Source organism: Bos indicus, chromosome 29, assembly GCF_029378745.1.
Source record: "Bos indicus isolate NIAB-ARS_2022 breed Sahiwal x Tharparkar chromosome 29, NIAB-ARS_B.indTharparkar_mat_pri_1.0, whole genome shotgun sequence".
NCBI lineage: Eukaryota > Metazoa > Chordata > Mammalia > Artiodactyla > Bovidae > Bos > Bos indicus.
The window spans coordinates 42,439,506-42,456,141 of NC_091788.1; the positions used below are offsets into that span (position 1 = coordinate 42,439,506).

The 16,636-nt window shown below is 47.2% G+C and overlaps 1 protein-coding gene across 4 annotated transcripts; it reads left to right on the forward strand.

Moving 5' to 3' along the window:
* Nucleotides 1–1,807: 1,807 nt before the first annotated feature.
* Nucleotides 1,808–16,275, forward strand: LOC109554705 (phospholipase A and acyltransferase 3-like). Of its 4 annotated transcripts, XM_070782545.1 has the most exons (6): nt 1,865–1,893; nt 5,694–5,796; nt 7,429–7,632; nt 10,784–11,203; nt 15,532–15,639; nt 16,036–16,275. In XM_070782545.1, exons 4-6 carry the CDS (start codon nt 10,871–10,873, stop codon nt 16,111–16,113), a joined length of 519 nt encoding a protein of 172 aa, XP_070638646.1. In that variant the 5' UTR covers nt 1,865–1,893; nt 5,694–5,796; nt 7,429–7,632; nt 10,784–10,870; the 3' UTR covers nt 16,114–16,275. The 4 variants fall into 4 exon arrangements, 3 of the variants coding, with proteins under 3 accessions (XP_070638645.1, XP_070638646.1, XP_019810932.2); XR_011564851.1 differs by lacking the exons at nt 7,429–7,632; nt 16,036–16,275 and adding an exon at nt 13,590–13,673 and having other exon boundaries at nt 1,808–1,893; nt 10,935–11,203; XM_070782544.1 differs by lacking the exon at nt 7,429–7,632 and having other exon boundaries at nt 1,808–1,893; nt 10,935–11,203.
* The last annotated feature ends 361 nt before the right edge of the window (nt 16,276–16,636 follow it).

The window sequence follows — 16,636 nt, forward strand, 5'->3', positions numbered from 1 at the left end:
CACCCACTAGGCACCCCACAGTCCTGCCTGATTCCCTTTCCTCACCCCATTCCTCATGGTCTGTGTTCCACCCCAGGGCACCCCAGCTGCAAAAACGGATCATTTTTCTGTTCCCGCTACATTCCTGATCTGGGGAATGATGTTCCCTGTTCCAACCCCTCTTCCAGGTTTTCTAGTCCCCAGAGAGGGCCATCCGAAGTCCTCCAGCTCCCTTACACATCCTTTCCTTCTTCCCCACACTCACACCCACCCCTGCCACCTGCATCCAACCACAAAGTCCAGTCAGTGCCCACCCTGGAAGTTTATCCTGAATTCACTGCCTTGCCCATCTCCCATCCACTGACTTGATCCAGGCCAGCCCCTACCCTGCCTCTGTGACCCCCTCTACCCTCTGACTGCCCCCGAGACCTCCTATATCCATCATTCAATCCCCAAATGTCCCCAGTTGTCTAAGACCACAGCTGGGATGGTAACAACAGCTAACAATAGCAGATACTAACAAAGGCAGTCAGCTGTGTCTCTACTTAGAAAGGAAATGGACAGGATGAAGGTGCAGAGCACCACAGAGCAAAGCCACACAGGCCCGCCCTTCTGAGAAATATGATACCTTTTCCAGGAATTGACTGAGTTTCAGTAACTCGGGGGCTCTCTACATATCCACAAGCCTGCTTTGCATCCTCCTCCCATTCCCAGTGAGTCAATTGCCCCTGATTTTCCATCCAGATGCTGTCTGATTGTTGGAGAACTGGTTCCTGTCTGTTTGTAGCCTTGAAATAAGTTGGTTTTCACCCAGATGAGAAGCAAGTGAGTGCATCCCATATGTTGATTGGATAGTCAGTAGCCATCCCTCCCCGTGATGCACGCATATACCACAGTCATTCACCTTCTCCCAGGCTCACAATCCTGCTGTTAATCAGGCAGCAGGCAACCCTCCAGCTCCAGTTGATGCACCGTGAGTAGTCTGAAGCTGCTCTGGAAGCCCCTTTCTCTTTGCCCACGATTGGTTTGGAAGGGGAAGCATGACTCAGTTCTGGCCAGTGAAGAGGGAGAGCAGGCCAGCCAGGGGGTTATAGGAAAGACTGTATTCCCTGGAGGAAAAGAAAAAAAAAAGACAAGTGACGAGAAAGATGTTCCTTTAGTGCATTTGGACATGGCCAGGAAAAAATGTGCCGCTTGAGGCTGCTGCAGCCATGGTGACCACCAGGGTGTCACTGGGGACACAGCACCAGCATGATGGAAAAGCCTAGGTCCTTAGTGGCCTCGATGAGCTACTGAAATGGATCTGAGTCACCAGCTTCTGTCTTCCTATTACAGAGTCAGTGACTGCCCAGGCTGTCAAAACCTGTTTTAGTTAAGTTCTGTTTCTTGCAGCCAAACACATCCTACAGGGGCATCGAGGTCCTGGGTCCCACATGCCACGAGGCACCCACCTCCTGAATGCTTGTCCCGTGGAGTGCAACACCCCATCTGGCCCACCCCATGGCTTCTGCCCCAGTATCTCATAGAGTCATTACAATGGCCTAGAAGGTGTACTAGGGGGTTGGCACCTCTGAGCCTCTAAATGCCCCTCTTCCTGGAGTAGGAACAGTCATCCAGGATTTTGTTGAAAGAGACCTTGTGTTTCTCAAGCAAGGCCAGATGATAGCACCAGCCTCCTACTCTACTTCCAGGGGGCTTTAAAGTCCCAGTGACTTTATGTTTTGAGGTAGGTAATCATTGACCTTTCCACTTACAGCAAACCATAGTCTCCCTTTAAAAAAAGAAGAAAAAAAGTTTACAGCTTTGTAGTTTTTAAGAAGAGAAGAAAAGCGAAAGCGAAATTCTTAGCTTTAACATAAAAGCTGATATGAGAGCAGAAAGATTGCAGTACTACTCTGGCTTGTGATGGCTTCGGTAAGTCCCCTGAAACTCCCCACCACTGACTCTAAATGAGAGGGCAGCTCCCCTCCTGTAAAGGCCGGATCTTACTCTTCCTAGAGCCTGTCTGGATTCGGCTTTCATAGGAAAATATATTGGTTGTTTAAAACTCCCTTTTCCTGCTGGAACCGCAAGGTCTTGGGGCAGAGTGAGCTTCCTGTCTGCACCCAGTGCAGTGGGGGGTAGGGACTTCCATGGGGAGGAGTGGTGGGTGCTCTGGGGGCCGCAGGGAGGAAGCTGGCGTGGCAGCAGAGGGGGCAACCCTGGGACAAGGGAGATGAATGCGGCCCACCTGCTCTGCCTCCTCCATCACCCAAGGCATCAGTCCTGCTGCAGAGAATGCACTTGCATTTCAGCGTTCTGTTACTGAAAAGCTCTCTCCCAAGCAGCCAGTGTTTCTGAATGAGAGAAGTTTCCGTGGGGGGGCAGGCTCCTTACCTAGGGTGCTGCTGGAAAGGAACAAGCCAGATTCCTGCCATTACTGAAAATCAACCAATTCTGGGAAGAGATGTCATATTTCTAAAGAAAGGAGGGATCAAGCCTCGCTCTGAGCTACTTCATGCCTGGTTCCTGCCCCATTTCCTTTCCAAGTAGAGACACAGCTGATGTTCTGCCTTTTCCCTGTCTGCTGTTGCCAGTACCCTGGCCATGGTCTTAGACATCTGGGATTACTTAGGGATGGAGTGAACAGTCCATCTATATGTTCTCCAGATGGAGACAGGAAGTGGGGTGGGGGTGGGGAGCTCAGGGGTCAGAGGGAGTCACAGGGGCTGCCCCGGACCAAGTCAGTGGACGGGAGATGAGGAGACAGTGAATTCAGGGACAATTTTTAGGGTCAGCCTTCTCAGTTGGACATGAACTTAAGAAAGAAAGGGGGGGTGAGATGAGTCCAAGTTTCTCTGTAGATAATTTTGCTGCTGGGTGTATACACACACACACACACATATCTATATATTTACAAGCTTGTTTCTCTGTATAGCTCTCCTTTCACTGGCATTTCCTGGGACACAGTGAACTCCTTGAGTCTGTGTACCTACTGGCAGCTTATTACTTGACCCCATAGTACTCATGTCCAAAATGTCTTTTTCTAATCTATAAACTCCTTGAGGGTTGGGTCTCTGCCTTGCCTTTAAGTCCTGGATTATTCATGGAAAAACTCATTTAAATTCCCCTTTGGGGAGCCCTGTGCTCAGTCGCTCAGTCGTGTCTGACTCTTTGCAACCCCATGAAAGGTAGCCTGCCAGACTCTTCTGTCCATAGGATTCTGCAGGCAAAAATACTGGAGTGAGTTGCCATTTCCTTCTCCACTGAGATCCCTGACAACCTCCTAACTCTCACCCAACAATTAATGTACTTTTTTTTTCTTCTATTCTGGAAAACAAATGAGGTTCATAAATTGTGACCATTGTCCAGTGTTCTGAAATTGGTTCTCAGTAAGGTCTGGGTGACTTCTTCTAGGAAGATAAATTATAGTTACTGCAATAAGATAGCATGACTTGTCTGTAAAATTGCAGCAAAAAAAGATATTTTTCCTGCCACATGGGATACTTCTTTGCAGTTTTAGTGCTTCTATAAATAGAAATGAACTGCCCTTGACCCTGCTTCACAGCCACTAGAGACTGGTGATGAGCTATTCCCACTGCCCATCATTGCTATCCTAGGGGAGGCCATACATGGGGGAGTCCACACTCCCTACTCATCTTTGATGGAGTCTCTCAGTCAGGCCAGAGTTTGGAGGTGGGATGTGGGCAGGCCCCTATGGGTCTGTCCCCTAAGAGCAAGGGGTGAGTGGAAAAGGACAGAGGGCTGGAACAACCTCTGAGGAGCTCTGTCTCCAGGTGTCCCAAAGGGATTTATGGTTGGTTTAGACGAGGGAAGTCCAGATCGGAGTGCCCCTACCTGCAGCTCTCAGCACAGTGTCTGGTATTGGGACCTCAGTACATTGAATGACAATGATCTTGAAAATCTCCTGACTGTTCTCAGGCTCTGGGCCACTGCTCCCATCACAGGGCGGGGCTCTGATGAGTGTTTCAGCATCCTTCCCACCTTCCCCTGCAAACGCACGCAAACCCTCACTCCCACACATGCCCACTGTGATGTAATGAGAAATGTATATTTAGTCTTGGTCCTGGGTTCCTGCCACAGAGCTTCTAAAACCCGAGTAATTTCCTGAGCAGTAGAGTAGAGAGGCAGAGAAGACAATGGTAACCCACTCCAATACTCTTGCTTGGAAAATCCCATGGATGGAGGAGCCTGGTAGGCTTCAGTCCATGGGGTCGCTGAGTCAGACATGACTGAGCAACTTCACTTTCACTTTTCACCTTCATGCATTGGAGAAGGAAATGGCAACCCACTCCAGTGTTCTTGCCTGGAGAATCCCTGGGATGGCGGAGCCTGGTAGGCTGCCATCTATGGGGTCGCACAGAGTCAAACACGACTGACGTGACTTAGCAGCAGCAGCAGGGAAGAGAGGAATCCGTTTCATCATTCAGAAGAAGCCCCTTTCAACTGACCAAGTGATCAAAGAGCTGGAAGTAGCATTAATCACCAATGGCCAATGATCTCATCAACCGAGCCTACATAATAAAGCTTCCATAAAACTGCTAAGCTGGGGTGTTGGTGAGAGCGTGGAGGTGCTGGAGAGCAGAGTTCCTTGGAGTGGGCAAGGATGCTCTGAATCCCCCTCTGCCCCACAGCTTGCCCTCTGCATTCCTGAGTTGCATATTTTCTAGTAAATGGGTCATCTAGCAAGTAAACTGTTTTCCTGAGTTCTATGAGCTGTTCCACCAAACCACTGAACCCAAGGGAGGGGACTGTGGGAACCATCAATTTACAGCCAGTTATTGAGAGCGCAGGAAACAACTTCAACTTGCACCTGGCATCTGAAGCTCAGTCTCCTGGGACTAAGCCTGTAGGGTCTGCGCTGACTCTGAGCCGTGAGTGTCAGAACCGAGTTAAACAGTGGGACACCCAGTCAGTGTGCACCGAGGATTGAACTGCTTAGTGTGGGAAACCCACACATCCGGTGTCAGAAGTAGAGGAGTGAGCACAGTGCAGAGAGAGTTTTCCATTGCTTGTCACACGCTCATGCACGCACTCTCACCTTTAGGAGGAGCAGCCAGGGGGACATTACTGCCAGAGGCAGACTCCACCTGTCTGCCAGGCTCTGGGTCAGGTAGGGGGAGTGTCTGTGGAATACCATTGCCCCTAGATTTGGCAGCCTCTGCAGGGCCCACAGGTGGGCAGTAGTCAGATAACCCATGTGCTTGCATATTGGTCACTATGGTGGTCAAGACGATGGCCTGGGAATCAGGCGGCATAGCGCTGAGTCCTGCTCACATCACTCAGGGCTGGGTGGTTTTGCAAAATCTCCTCTCCATCTCTGACCCTTGATTTCCTCTTTCATCACACGGGGTTCACAACAGAGCCTACCTCATAGGCGGGTTGTGTAAATTTATTGAACTATTCCTGTAAAACTGGTCAGCAGAGTCCTTGGCTCAGAGTAAGCGTTCAGTAAATAATATACTAGAAAGAATAACAATAAGGTAGAAGTCCCAGCAAGGTGTACACTTTGCAAGTAGTAATGACAGGTGGGCAGGCCCATAGTCCCTGGCAGACATGTGAAGTGGGCCGGGCACCAGCGTGGCTGGGAGGGCTCAGAAGGACGTCCTGGAGAGCTGTGAGATGAAGGCCGCTCAGCTGCTCCCTCGGGTCTGAGCCCACCCTGGTTCCCAGCTCTCCCATCACCTCTAACAGCCTTCTTCTTGGTTTTGCAGCCCGAACCCCAGCTTGGAGACCTGATTGAGATCGTCCGCGGTCCCTACTCACACTGGGCTGTCTACGTTGGCGGCGGATATGTGGTCCACCTGGCACCCTTAAGTAAGGGCACCCAGGGCCTCCACCATGCTGAGGCTGGAAGCAGAGGGGATAGGGGAGCTGTGGGTAACCAGGGACCCCAACATTCCTCTTGCTCCCCAACTGGCAGTTGGTTCCTGAATGCTACAAGAAGACATCTTGGTGTAGGGCCATGGTTTTCAAACTCTGCTCCTTGGAACCCAAGGGGTGTGCAGAGAAATTGAGGTGGGATTCCAAGGGTGCATTTCTACTGTAATGCATTTTATATGTTATGACCTTGTATAAAACACATTCAACTTTTAACTTTAATCTTAATTAAATAAATCACTTGGAAAGAGCACAGGTGTTTGGGCAGCAGAGGTGACTGTGGATCCAGTTTCATTCTCCACCCTCTGTTTCCTCATCTGTAAACTGAGGTTGAAAATTCTTAACTTGGGGTATTGTTGTAAGGATTCCCCCACTCCCTTTTCCTAAACTATTTAACTGTGGACAAATCTAAATGCAGTAAAATGAACAATATAGTCAAGTATATAGTCAATGAATTTTTAAAAATATACCCATCCATGTGACGATGAACAGATCAAAGCCTAGAACATCTCCACGGCCCTTAAAAGCCCCTCATAGCTCTTCAGGACCCTCTCTCCCTCCCGAGAGGCAGCCACTCCCCTAGATTCTCCTGCTTTTTTTTGCCTGTTCTAGAACTTCAGGGCAACTCTTGTGTCCAGCTCTTTCACTGGCCCCATGAAGTCACCCATGCTGTTCTTACTTCTCCATTGCTGTGTATCCTCAGACAATGGGAATCCCTCAATTTGTTAACCACTCTTCTGCTGATTGGCATTGGATGTTTCCAGTTGTAGGCTGCTCCGCATGTGGCTGCTGTGAACATTCTTGGGTGTGTCTTCTGCTGACTTAGGGTGGTAGCAAAATCAGTGACCTCATGCTGTATTTATAGAGAAATCAAAGTAACCACAGTAGAAGTCACCATCCCCACCCTGATCAACCAAACCACCAATCTCAACATCCACAGAATCTGCCTTTGCCCTTATTTGTAAAGCCAGCCCTGGGTTGGACTAGGGCCCTGGACTCCTCCTCTAACTTTGATAGGCATTTGCCCTCAAATTCCCCCCTGCCTTCTGTGTTGTTCCTCTTGCCTTTGAAACCACTGGAATATCTCCCACTGGTAAACAAAGACCCCCTTGACCACACATTCTCTCTACCTAACTTCCCATGGGGTAGATCTCTTGTCTGCCGTGGCCATTGCTGGCTCCTCACTTCCCATCCTCTCTTCTGTTCCACCAGGGGGTATTTATGCCCCTCCTGGAACATCTTTTATCAAGGTTTCATCAATATCCTGGTTCCACGTCTTCTTGCTTCTCTGCAGCATTTAGTACGAGTGACCTCTCTCTATGCTTCCCCTGGCACTGCCTTTCTTCCTTTCCCACTAGGCCCTTCCTTGTGGCCTCCTGTGGGAGGCGGGTAGGGTGGGTTCCTCTTGCTCTCCCATATCTCTCATTTTTACTCCTCCTTCATCTGTGTCCTGAATTCTAATACCTTCTATTTGTTGATATCTCCCTAAGACCACAACCTTAACTTAGGCTTCATCCTGCTCAGCTTCAGACTTGTATAACCTCTTGACTACTTGGCATCTTCACTTAGGTGTCGAACTGGCATGTTGAACTTGACACACCTCAGATGGAGGGCTCCAGATGACAACACCATTCAGTTGCTTAGACCAAAGTCTACACATCATCCTTGATCCTTTTCACCTGTACCTAATCCATCAGGAAATCCCATTGGCTTTATCTCCAAAGCAGACCCGCAATCTGATCACTTCTCAGCATCTCCACTGATGTGCCTGGGGTAAGATACCATGCTCTCTCACCTGATGCTACTGCAGTTCTGCTTGGTCTCTCTGCCTCTTGTCCACGATTGTCAGTCCTTCCTTTACTGGGCAGCCAGCATGATCATTGAAAAATATAAATCTGATTATGTCACTCCTCTCCCTAAAATTTCAACTGGCATTTCTGTCACATATAGAAAAAGTTTCAAATCTGTGCTGTGGCCTCTGAGCCTGGCATGGTCTGGCCCAGGCTGCCTATCTGATCTTCCTCTTCTTCTCTCTTCTTGGGTCTCCAGACTTCACTGGCCTCCTGGCAGCCTTCCTTCCTGAGGTCCTTGCTTTTGTTCTCCCTTCTGCTTGTGATGCTCTTTCCTGGCTCTCACCAAGGCTGCCTCCCTTTCATCATTCAAGTCTCAACTCACATGGCCATTCCTGGGCATGGCCCTCCCCAGCCTGAGCGAGGGCAGCCTCCCCTGGTCATCCTCTCCTGTGTGACTTCACTTAATCTTCCCCACAGCCTTTTCAAAACCTGAAAGTGTTTTCTTTGTTTTATTTGTTCACTGTCAGTGTCCTTTCACTAGAGTGTATACTAGTTGAGGGCAGGTACGCTGTCAAGTTCATGGAAGGCTTCAGCACCTTGGACAAGGCCTGGCACATAGTAGGGCCTCAGTATTGACTGACTGTGCTGAGTGGGTGTAAATGCTGGACAGGAGACAGGAAAAGCATGACAGAGGTCTTGGTGGACAGTGTGACACCCATCATGGGTGAGCAATGCTCCTTAAAGGGAAAAGATGCTTCTATCTGCATCTCCTCATTGGAGCTTCACAGGAATTTTGTGAAATAGGTGAGGCAGGGGGATTGACCTCATACTACTGAGAAAATGGTGGAAGCCAGAGCTGGAAGGAAACTTAGAGAACGGCCCAGTGCTAATGAGAGCCAACACTTGCTGGGCACTAACCCTATGCCAGGCACTGGTGGGGGCACATTACCTAATCTGTTTCTTCAATCCTTGCAGCTCCTTATCCACAGCTGTAGGCACAGGTGGGACTTATTGGACCTGTTCGACAAGGAACTGGGGACTCAGAGAAGTTAAGCAACTTGTCCACAGTCATATAGCAGAGTGTCGCAGTGGTGGGACTGAAACCCTGGCCCTGACCCTATCTCCTGCCTTTAAACCTGATGCTCTGCTATGAAATCTGAGGTTCCCCAAATTTCATTCATTGATTATTTGCCATATTCATGTGCTCTTTCTCCAATTGTTTAATTGGTATTTTCTTTAATGTTGTGTTCACTTCCTCAGTCGTGTCCGACTCACTGTGACCCCATGGACTGCAGCATACCAGGCTTCTCTGTGCTTTACCATCTCCCAGAGTTTGCTCAAACTTATGTCCAATGAGTCAGTGATACCAACCATCCATCTCATCCTCTGACATGCCCCTCTCCTGCCTTCAGTCTTCCCCAGCATCAGGGTCTTTTCCAATGAGTCAGATCTTTGAGCCAGGTGGCCAAAATGTTGGAGCTTCAGCTTTAACATCAGTCCTTCCAGTGAATATTCAGGATTGATTTCCTTTAAGATTGACTGGTTTCATCTCCTTGCAGTCCAAGGAACTCTCAAGAGTCTTCTCCAACACCAGCTGCAAAAGCATCAATTCTTTGGCACTCAGCCTTTTTTATTGTCCTGCTCTCACATCCATACATGACTACATGGACCTTTGTCAGTGAAGTAATGTCTCTGCTTTTTAATATGCTGTATAGGTTTGTCATAACTTTTCTTCCAAAGAGCAACTGTCTTTTAATTTCATGGCTGCAGTCACCATCCACAGTGATTTTGGAGCCCAAGAAAACAGTCTCTCATGACTAACTTTAAAAAGGAAAATAATTCTTTTAAAAGGAGCCTTAAATTCCTAAATTGATGTGTGTTAATGATTCCATCTTAGCTTGTATTTGTGAATTCCCAGCGGTGGCTCAGCTAAGTTAAGTGACATGTCAAGACCATGCAGTGATGGAACCAGAATCAGCACCCATTGCTTCTGCCTCTGAGCCTGCACACACTCTCACCAGGGTGGCACCCAGCGTGTGGAGTGTAAGGAAGCCCTCACTGTTGGGTGTCGACTCTGAACTTGCACCTCTGGAGCTGGAAACTCCTGAAATTCTGTGCCCCAGGCACCTTGCTTGCCTCTCCCCTTGTCCCAGCCTCCTACCTGCTTGCCGAGGGGCTGAAGTTGGATGGGTCTCCAGAGTTCCCCTGATCCAGTCCCCACGCTGACCCTTTCAATAGACTCGGGGCTCAAACACAGCATCATCTTCTATTTACCTCACTGAATCCATTAAGCACCTCCTGCCCTACTAGGAGGAAATCTGAATTCCTCTGATTTTCCAAATCTCATGGTTGTTCTCTGGGCAGAGGGGTTCAGTCCTCTCTGGAAAGCTGAGCAGAACAGGACCTGCACTCTGATCAGACCCTCTGGCCGTTACTTGTTGCTGTCACGTGGTGTCACAGTGCAACATGTGTCCTGCCCCGTCTCATGGGATTCTTCCCCTCCTGGGAGAGACCAGGGGTTCCCGATCATGGCAGGGCCACAGAGGCTCTCTGAGGGACATGAGTCTCTGCTGCGATGTTCCCTGGGGTCCACCTCATTAATGCAAGCCCAGTTTTCAGTCATCATACCCTCCCTACATGATACAAGCTGGTGACCTCAACAGGGATCTCTGTGCAGGTACCAGCTTTCGCTCCACACCATTCTGGCCCCTGTTTTGACCCCAGATCCCTTTCTTCAAGGCAGCTTTATTTCTGGAAATCTGTTGCACCTTCCAGGCCCTCAGCATTGACCAGGGCTGTGCGAATGTACCCCTCCTTGACCTCCCTGGTGTCACTCCTCTGGGAGCAGCTGTGGGGTTTTGGTCCCTTTATTCCCAGAAGGATGGAATCCCCTTCTGCAAACCCATTCAAGTTTTCTGCAGTAATCAGCTTTGTGTGTGTCAGAAAAGTGGAGCCTTGGCAGGGTCACAAAAAATTCACACTCTCTTCCCCCAGGGAAGTGGGTGTACTCAGGGCCCATACTGCACAATCAAGAGGGCCTCTGAAGAGTCACAGGGTGTACAAGACCAGCTTCTCTATGTTTAAAAAAAAAATCACAACAATTCACAGGATTTTACTCCTCTTTATTTCAGATAAGAAAACCAGGGACCAGAGACCACAATGGTCTTATCCAAAGCCACATAGCTCTGACCCTGACTCATCTGCTCATACCATTGTGGATGTGGTGGATGCTAGGCTCCTGCTGGCCCAAGACCAATCGTGTTCCTCACCCTGAATCCACAGGCAAAATCTCTGGAATTGGTTGGTCCACTATCGGGTCTTCCTTGGCCGACAAGGCCAGAGTAAAGAAGGAGCGGCTGTGTAACGTGGTTGGCAAAGATCCGTACAAGGTCAACAACAAGCACGATGACAAGTACAACCCATTCCCTCCCAGCAAAATCGTCCAGCTGGCAGAGAAGCTGGCGGGCCACGAGTATTTCTACCATGTGCTCTGCGCCAACTGCGAGCATTTCGTCAATGAGCTGCGCTACGGGGTCTCCCGCAGCGACCAGGTGGGTCCTCAGTGTGTCCCTAGATCCATGGTCTCTTATTTTTTAATTTCTCTTCTGTTTCTCTTACTCAGGTAGGACGCATCCCCCAGAAGTTGCAGTAAGATATATAGGATAATGGTGACAACAGTTAACTCTACATGCCAGGATCGAACTTGAATTGATTGCTGTATGAGTTCCTGTGGCTGCCGTAACAAATGGCCAGAAATTCAGTGGCTTAACACAACACAAATGTATTGTCTTATACTTCTGGAGGTCAGAAATCTGAAACAGGTCTCACGGGGCTAAAATCAAGGTGTCAGCAAGGCTGTGTTATTTTCTAGAGGCTCTCACAGAGAACCTGTTTTCTAGTCTTTTCCAGCTTCAAGAGGCTGCTTGCATTTCTTGCCTTGTGGCTCTCTTTTGTCTTCAAAGTTAGAAATGGCTGGTTGAGTCTCTCTCCCATTGCATCACTATGATACTGACTCTACTCCTTCCCACATCCATCAGAAACTTTGTGATTACATTAGGCTTACTGGAAATCCAGAATAATCTTCCTATTCTAAGGTAAATTGATTAGCAAGTTTAATTCTATCTGCAATCTTAATTCTCTCTCTCCATGTAGCATAATGTATTTACAAGTATTAGGAATGAGGACATATTATGGAATTAAGACCTAGACATCTTTGGGGGATATTTTTACTGCCTACCAGTTACTCTTTACACTGGGTACAGTTATTGTCCTGGGAGATCCTCTTGCTGTTATTCTAGAAAGATTTCCCTCTCTTGTCTCCTGCACCAGAGCACCATCTTCCAATCTCATGTCCTCTTTCTTGGTTTGTTTTTAGTGTTGAATAGCTAAACTGTGTCTGACTCTTTTCCGACACCAAGGACTTTAGCCCTCTAGGCTCCTCTGTGAATGGGATTTCCCAGGCAAGAATACTGGAGGGGGTTCCATTTCCTTCTCCAGAGGATCTTCCCAATCCAGGGGCCAAACCCATGTCTCCTGCTTTGGCAGGTGGATTCTTTACCAATGAGTCACCTGGGAAGCCCTGTCTTGGTTTACACAGTTCTTGTGGTGGAAACTCCTTCAGCAGCTTCCTAAAAAAGGATGCATGGAAGAATTTTTTTTGAGATCCTGTATGTCTGAATTATTTTTCAATTTACCCTCCCACTTGATTTAATAGTCTGTATTGGTATAGAATGCCAAGGCTTCCCTGGTAGCTCAACTGGTAAACAATCCTCCTGAAATGCAGGAGACCCTGGTTTGATTCCTGGGTCAGGAAGATCCCCTAGAAAAGGGATAGACTACCTACTACAGTATTTTTGGGCTTCCCTGGTGGCTCAGACAGGAAAGAATCTGCCTGCAATGTAGGAAACCTGGGTTCAAACTCTGGGTTGGGAAGATCCCCTGGAGGAGGAGGGCGTGGCAACCCACTCTAGTATTCTTGCTTGGAGATTCTCCATGGACAGAGGAGCCTGGTGGGCTATCGTCCATAGGGTTGCAAAGATTCGGACACGACTGAGCAACTAAGCACATAGGTATGTAATTCTAGGTTAGAAATTGTTTTACTTTAAGATTTTGAAGGCATTCTTCCATTGTCTTCTTGCTTCCAGCATTGCTATGTAGAAATCTAAAGTAATTCTGATTCCTGATCTTTTCTCGGTTTCCTGTTTTTCTCTCCTGCTCTAGAAGATGTAATGTCTTGTCTTTACCCAGTGTTCTAAAATCTCACTTTAATGTGTCTTGGCATAGGTCTGCTTTTATCCTCAAAGCACCATTTCAATCTGAAAACATATATCCTTTGGTCCTAGTAAATTTTCATGAGTTATTTCACTCTTGCTTCCCCTCCTCTGAGTTTCCTCTAGTCCCTCTTTTTGGAAAGTTTGTTATTCAAATGTTATACTGACCACATTATTTCTTTATTTTTGCCTTTGGAAGCTGTTTTCTATAGCTTCATCTTTTCTGCTGTTCCTTCTGAGAGATTTCCCCAACTTTATCTCTAAAATGGAGTTTGTAATTTCCATCATATTTTTATTTTCTGAGAATTGCCTTTTTTCTCTCAACATTCCCTTATTTTTAATAGCACTGTGTCCTTCTTTATTATTGTTGTTGTTTAGTCTCTAGTCATATTTGATTCTTTTGCAGCCCCATGGGCCATAGCCCACCAGGTGCCTCTGTTCGTGGGATTTCCCAGGCAAGAATCCTGGAGTGCCTTTTCCAGGGGATCTTCCCAACCTAGGGATGCTGAATTGCCAGGTGGATTCTTTATCACTGAGCCACCAGGAAGTCCCTCTTCTTTACTGTATACATTCTGTTCTCTAAAGACAGTTTTTTTTAAAAAAATGTTGTCTTTTCTTTCTCCAGATTGCCTTTTCCTTTTGTTTTGCTGTCTGTCTTCTATTTCAGAGGTCCTGCTAGATGTCTCGGAGAAGGCAATGGCACCCCATTCCAGTACTCTTGCTTGGAAAATCCCATGGACAGAGGAGCCTGGTAGGCCGCACTCCACGGGGTCACAAAGAGTTGGACATGACTGAGTGACTTCACTTTCACTTTCATGCCTTGGAGAAGGAAATGGCACCCCATTCCAGTGTTCTTGCCTGGAGAATCCCAGGGACAGGGGAGCCTGGTGGGCTTCCGTCTATGGGGAAGACACGCTGAAGTGACAGTAGCAGCAGCTAGATGTCTGCTACATCTAGATTGTGCACTCATGATTAAGAGTAGGGGGCTTGCAGAGTGAGCTCAGAGGGGACAGTGACTTGTTGACTTTGAGGTTCACTTCAGAGTAGACTGGGAACCCTCATATTGGTACCTTTCATTGTTTCCACTTGGGCCAGTCCGATTCCCCAGAAGAGTTTTCCTGACTCTTATGTAGAGGGTAAAGTACTGGAAGCAGAGGGGATGGGAAGGCCAAGAGTCTCCATTTAGCATATTTATGGCCTTTCAATCCCTTTTTGGAGGTATGATACCCACACCCTCACATGTGCTTCAGACCCCAAATCTTCTGATTTTCATTGAGGTTAGGGAGCGGCCTCAACTCTCTCTTTCTTTCACCCGCTTCCAGAAGTACCTGGTGATGTTAATATGTGATCTTTTTCTGGGATTCTGTTGTACACAGTTAGCCCCCGACATATAAACATTCAAGTTTTGAACTTTCAAAGATGCGAACTTGGGTCCCAGCAAAGTCAGGAATGAGTGGCATTGAAGCGTGCCCTCCGTCTCCTATTGCTGACAATCCTTCAGTTCCACCATCTCCCACCTCCTTCCCTCCTCCAGTCAGTAACTCTTCTTGCTTGTTCACGTGACACCAGCCCCTGGATGCCAGCTGTTGTTCTTCACTACTGTCCTTTTCAACGTACTATACTGTAAGATTAAAAATACATCAGAGGGCCACCCCTGGTGGTCCCAGCAGTAAAGAATTCACCTGCCAATGCAGGGGACACAGGTTCGATCCCTGGTCCAGGAGGATCCCGTGTGCCACAACTGCTGAGCCCAAAACTACCGAGCCCAAGTTTAGAGCCTATGCTCCATGACAAAGAGGAGTCCCCACTTCCTGCAACTGGAGAAAGTCTGAGCATAGCAATGAAGACCCAGTGCAGCCAAAAATAAGTGAATAATTTTTTTTAATGTATGAGAACCCTTTTAAGAGGATGACTCAGATGGTAAAGAATCCGTGTTCAATGCAGGAGACTGGGGTTCGATCCCTGGGTTAGGAAGTCTGCCTTGAGAAGGGAGTGGCAACCTACTCCAGTATTCTTGCCTGGAGAATTCCATTGACAGAGGAGCCTGGCAGGCTGCAGTCCATGAGTTCCCAAAGAACCTACTGAGCAGCTAAAGCTTTCACTTTCAATAACTATCTTTGAGTGTGATAATAAAGAATTTAAGTTGAATTTTTTTAAAAAAAGTATTCTTTATTCTTTGTTTTTGTTTTTTATGTATTTTTTGTGTGAAAAGTATTATAAATCTTTTACAGTACAGTACTGTATAGTTCATTGTGTTACTTGGGTACCTAAGCTAACTTTGTTGAACTTATGAACAAATTGGACGTAAGAACGTGCTCTCAGAACTGACCAGGTTACTATGTAGGGGACTTAATGTATTTAGGATTAATATTCAGCTTTTTTCACAGCTGCCTTAGCCTTTAGTGTTCTCTGAGTCCTAGTGGAATTATGCCTAAAACTAATGTCTTATTTTGTTTTTATTTGGAGTTCAGGAAGGAGTGAAATTTGATACATGTTCTGTTTTTACCCTGAAACTTACTCTTACTTTTCTGGGGTTTTTTTCTAATACAAGCAATATAAGTAAGATATCTTAATAATTTAAAGTATAACATCACCACTCTTTTTCATAGGTGAGTCATGTATGGAAGAAAGTGCAGACAGCACTTGCAGCCTTAACAGGTCTGGGCGCTGGGGATACAGCAAAGCTGAAGACAAGTGAGGGCTCTGCTAGGACCCAGGTCAGAGTTCACTGAGGTTCAATAGCAATTCCTCTTCAACTTTATGTGTATCTCAAGAGCTCCCTGTTGATCAGCCAGGATTTCAACCGTCTGGCTTCATCTCCCTGTCCTTTCCACAGTCACCCTCTGGGGATCTGTCTGCTTTAAAAACCCGCAGGCTGAAGGGAATTTCCCTCTTCAGGCCTGTGTATGTCATTGGCCAGCTGCCCCATTCACAAATTCCTTCCTCATGCTGCCCTCCTCTCTGCACTTCCCAGCCAATACTTGTTGACTCCTGAGTTTGTCAAGGAGGCTATGAGGCACATGAAGCTCCCTGAGCTGGACATCCTTGTTGAATGTACAGTGGGTACTCAGCTTACTGACACAGAGTCTGACTCACTCTCCTCTCTCTTGCAGGTCATAGATGCTGTCCCAGCAGCTATCATCATGATACTGAACCTGTTATACAAAATCACTCCAAAATCTCGGTCTTGAGGCATTTTTTTAATCTATTCTTAGCAGCCAGTAGAAAAGTATATAATGCCTTGCTTAAACTAGTGAAGTGGGCACTCTTTCTACTTTACTTCTGATATCTATGTCAGAAGCTTTCTCTCTCCTTTTACTTTAAATAAATATCTTTGCTGTGCAAAACTCTGAGTGACTGAAACTGCATCTTTGGTTCTGGAGTTAAATCTTCTCCTTTGGAGACCACAAATTCGACACCAAACACCATAAGCTATCAGTTTCTGGTTTGCTTTGTGGATTTCATTTTTTCTTACAATAATAAAAACAAAACCCAGTAAAGGAGGATTTTATTGGAGGACATGCATCAAGAACTGCCTGGCATGAAGTCTGTTGAGGGTGCAGCAAGGCTGTGTTCCTGCTGATGCCAGGCTCTGCTCTGGCTCTTTGATGATTTTTTTCTCACTTTCGATTTGTGGGCTGTGTTCTTTGCCTGCAGAAAACAAGGTCCAGCTCTGGTTATCTCAAGTAATAGGTGTTTCCAGTTGTATAGGAA

Excerpts from the sequence above, each read along its gene's own strand:
- LOC109554705 (XM_070782544.1), top strand. Across the intron at positions 5,797-10,934 it reads GGTCCACCTGGCACCCTTAA|GCAAAATCTCTGGAATTGGT; the intron begins GTAAGGGCACCC and ends CTGAATCCACAG. Across the intron at positions 11,204-15,531 it reads GGGTCTCCCGCAGCGACCAG|GTGAGTCATGTATGGAAGAA; the intron begins GTGGGTCCTCAG and ends TCTTTTTCATAG.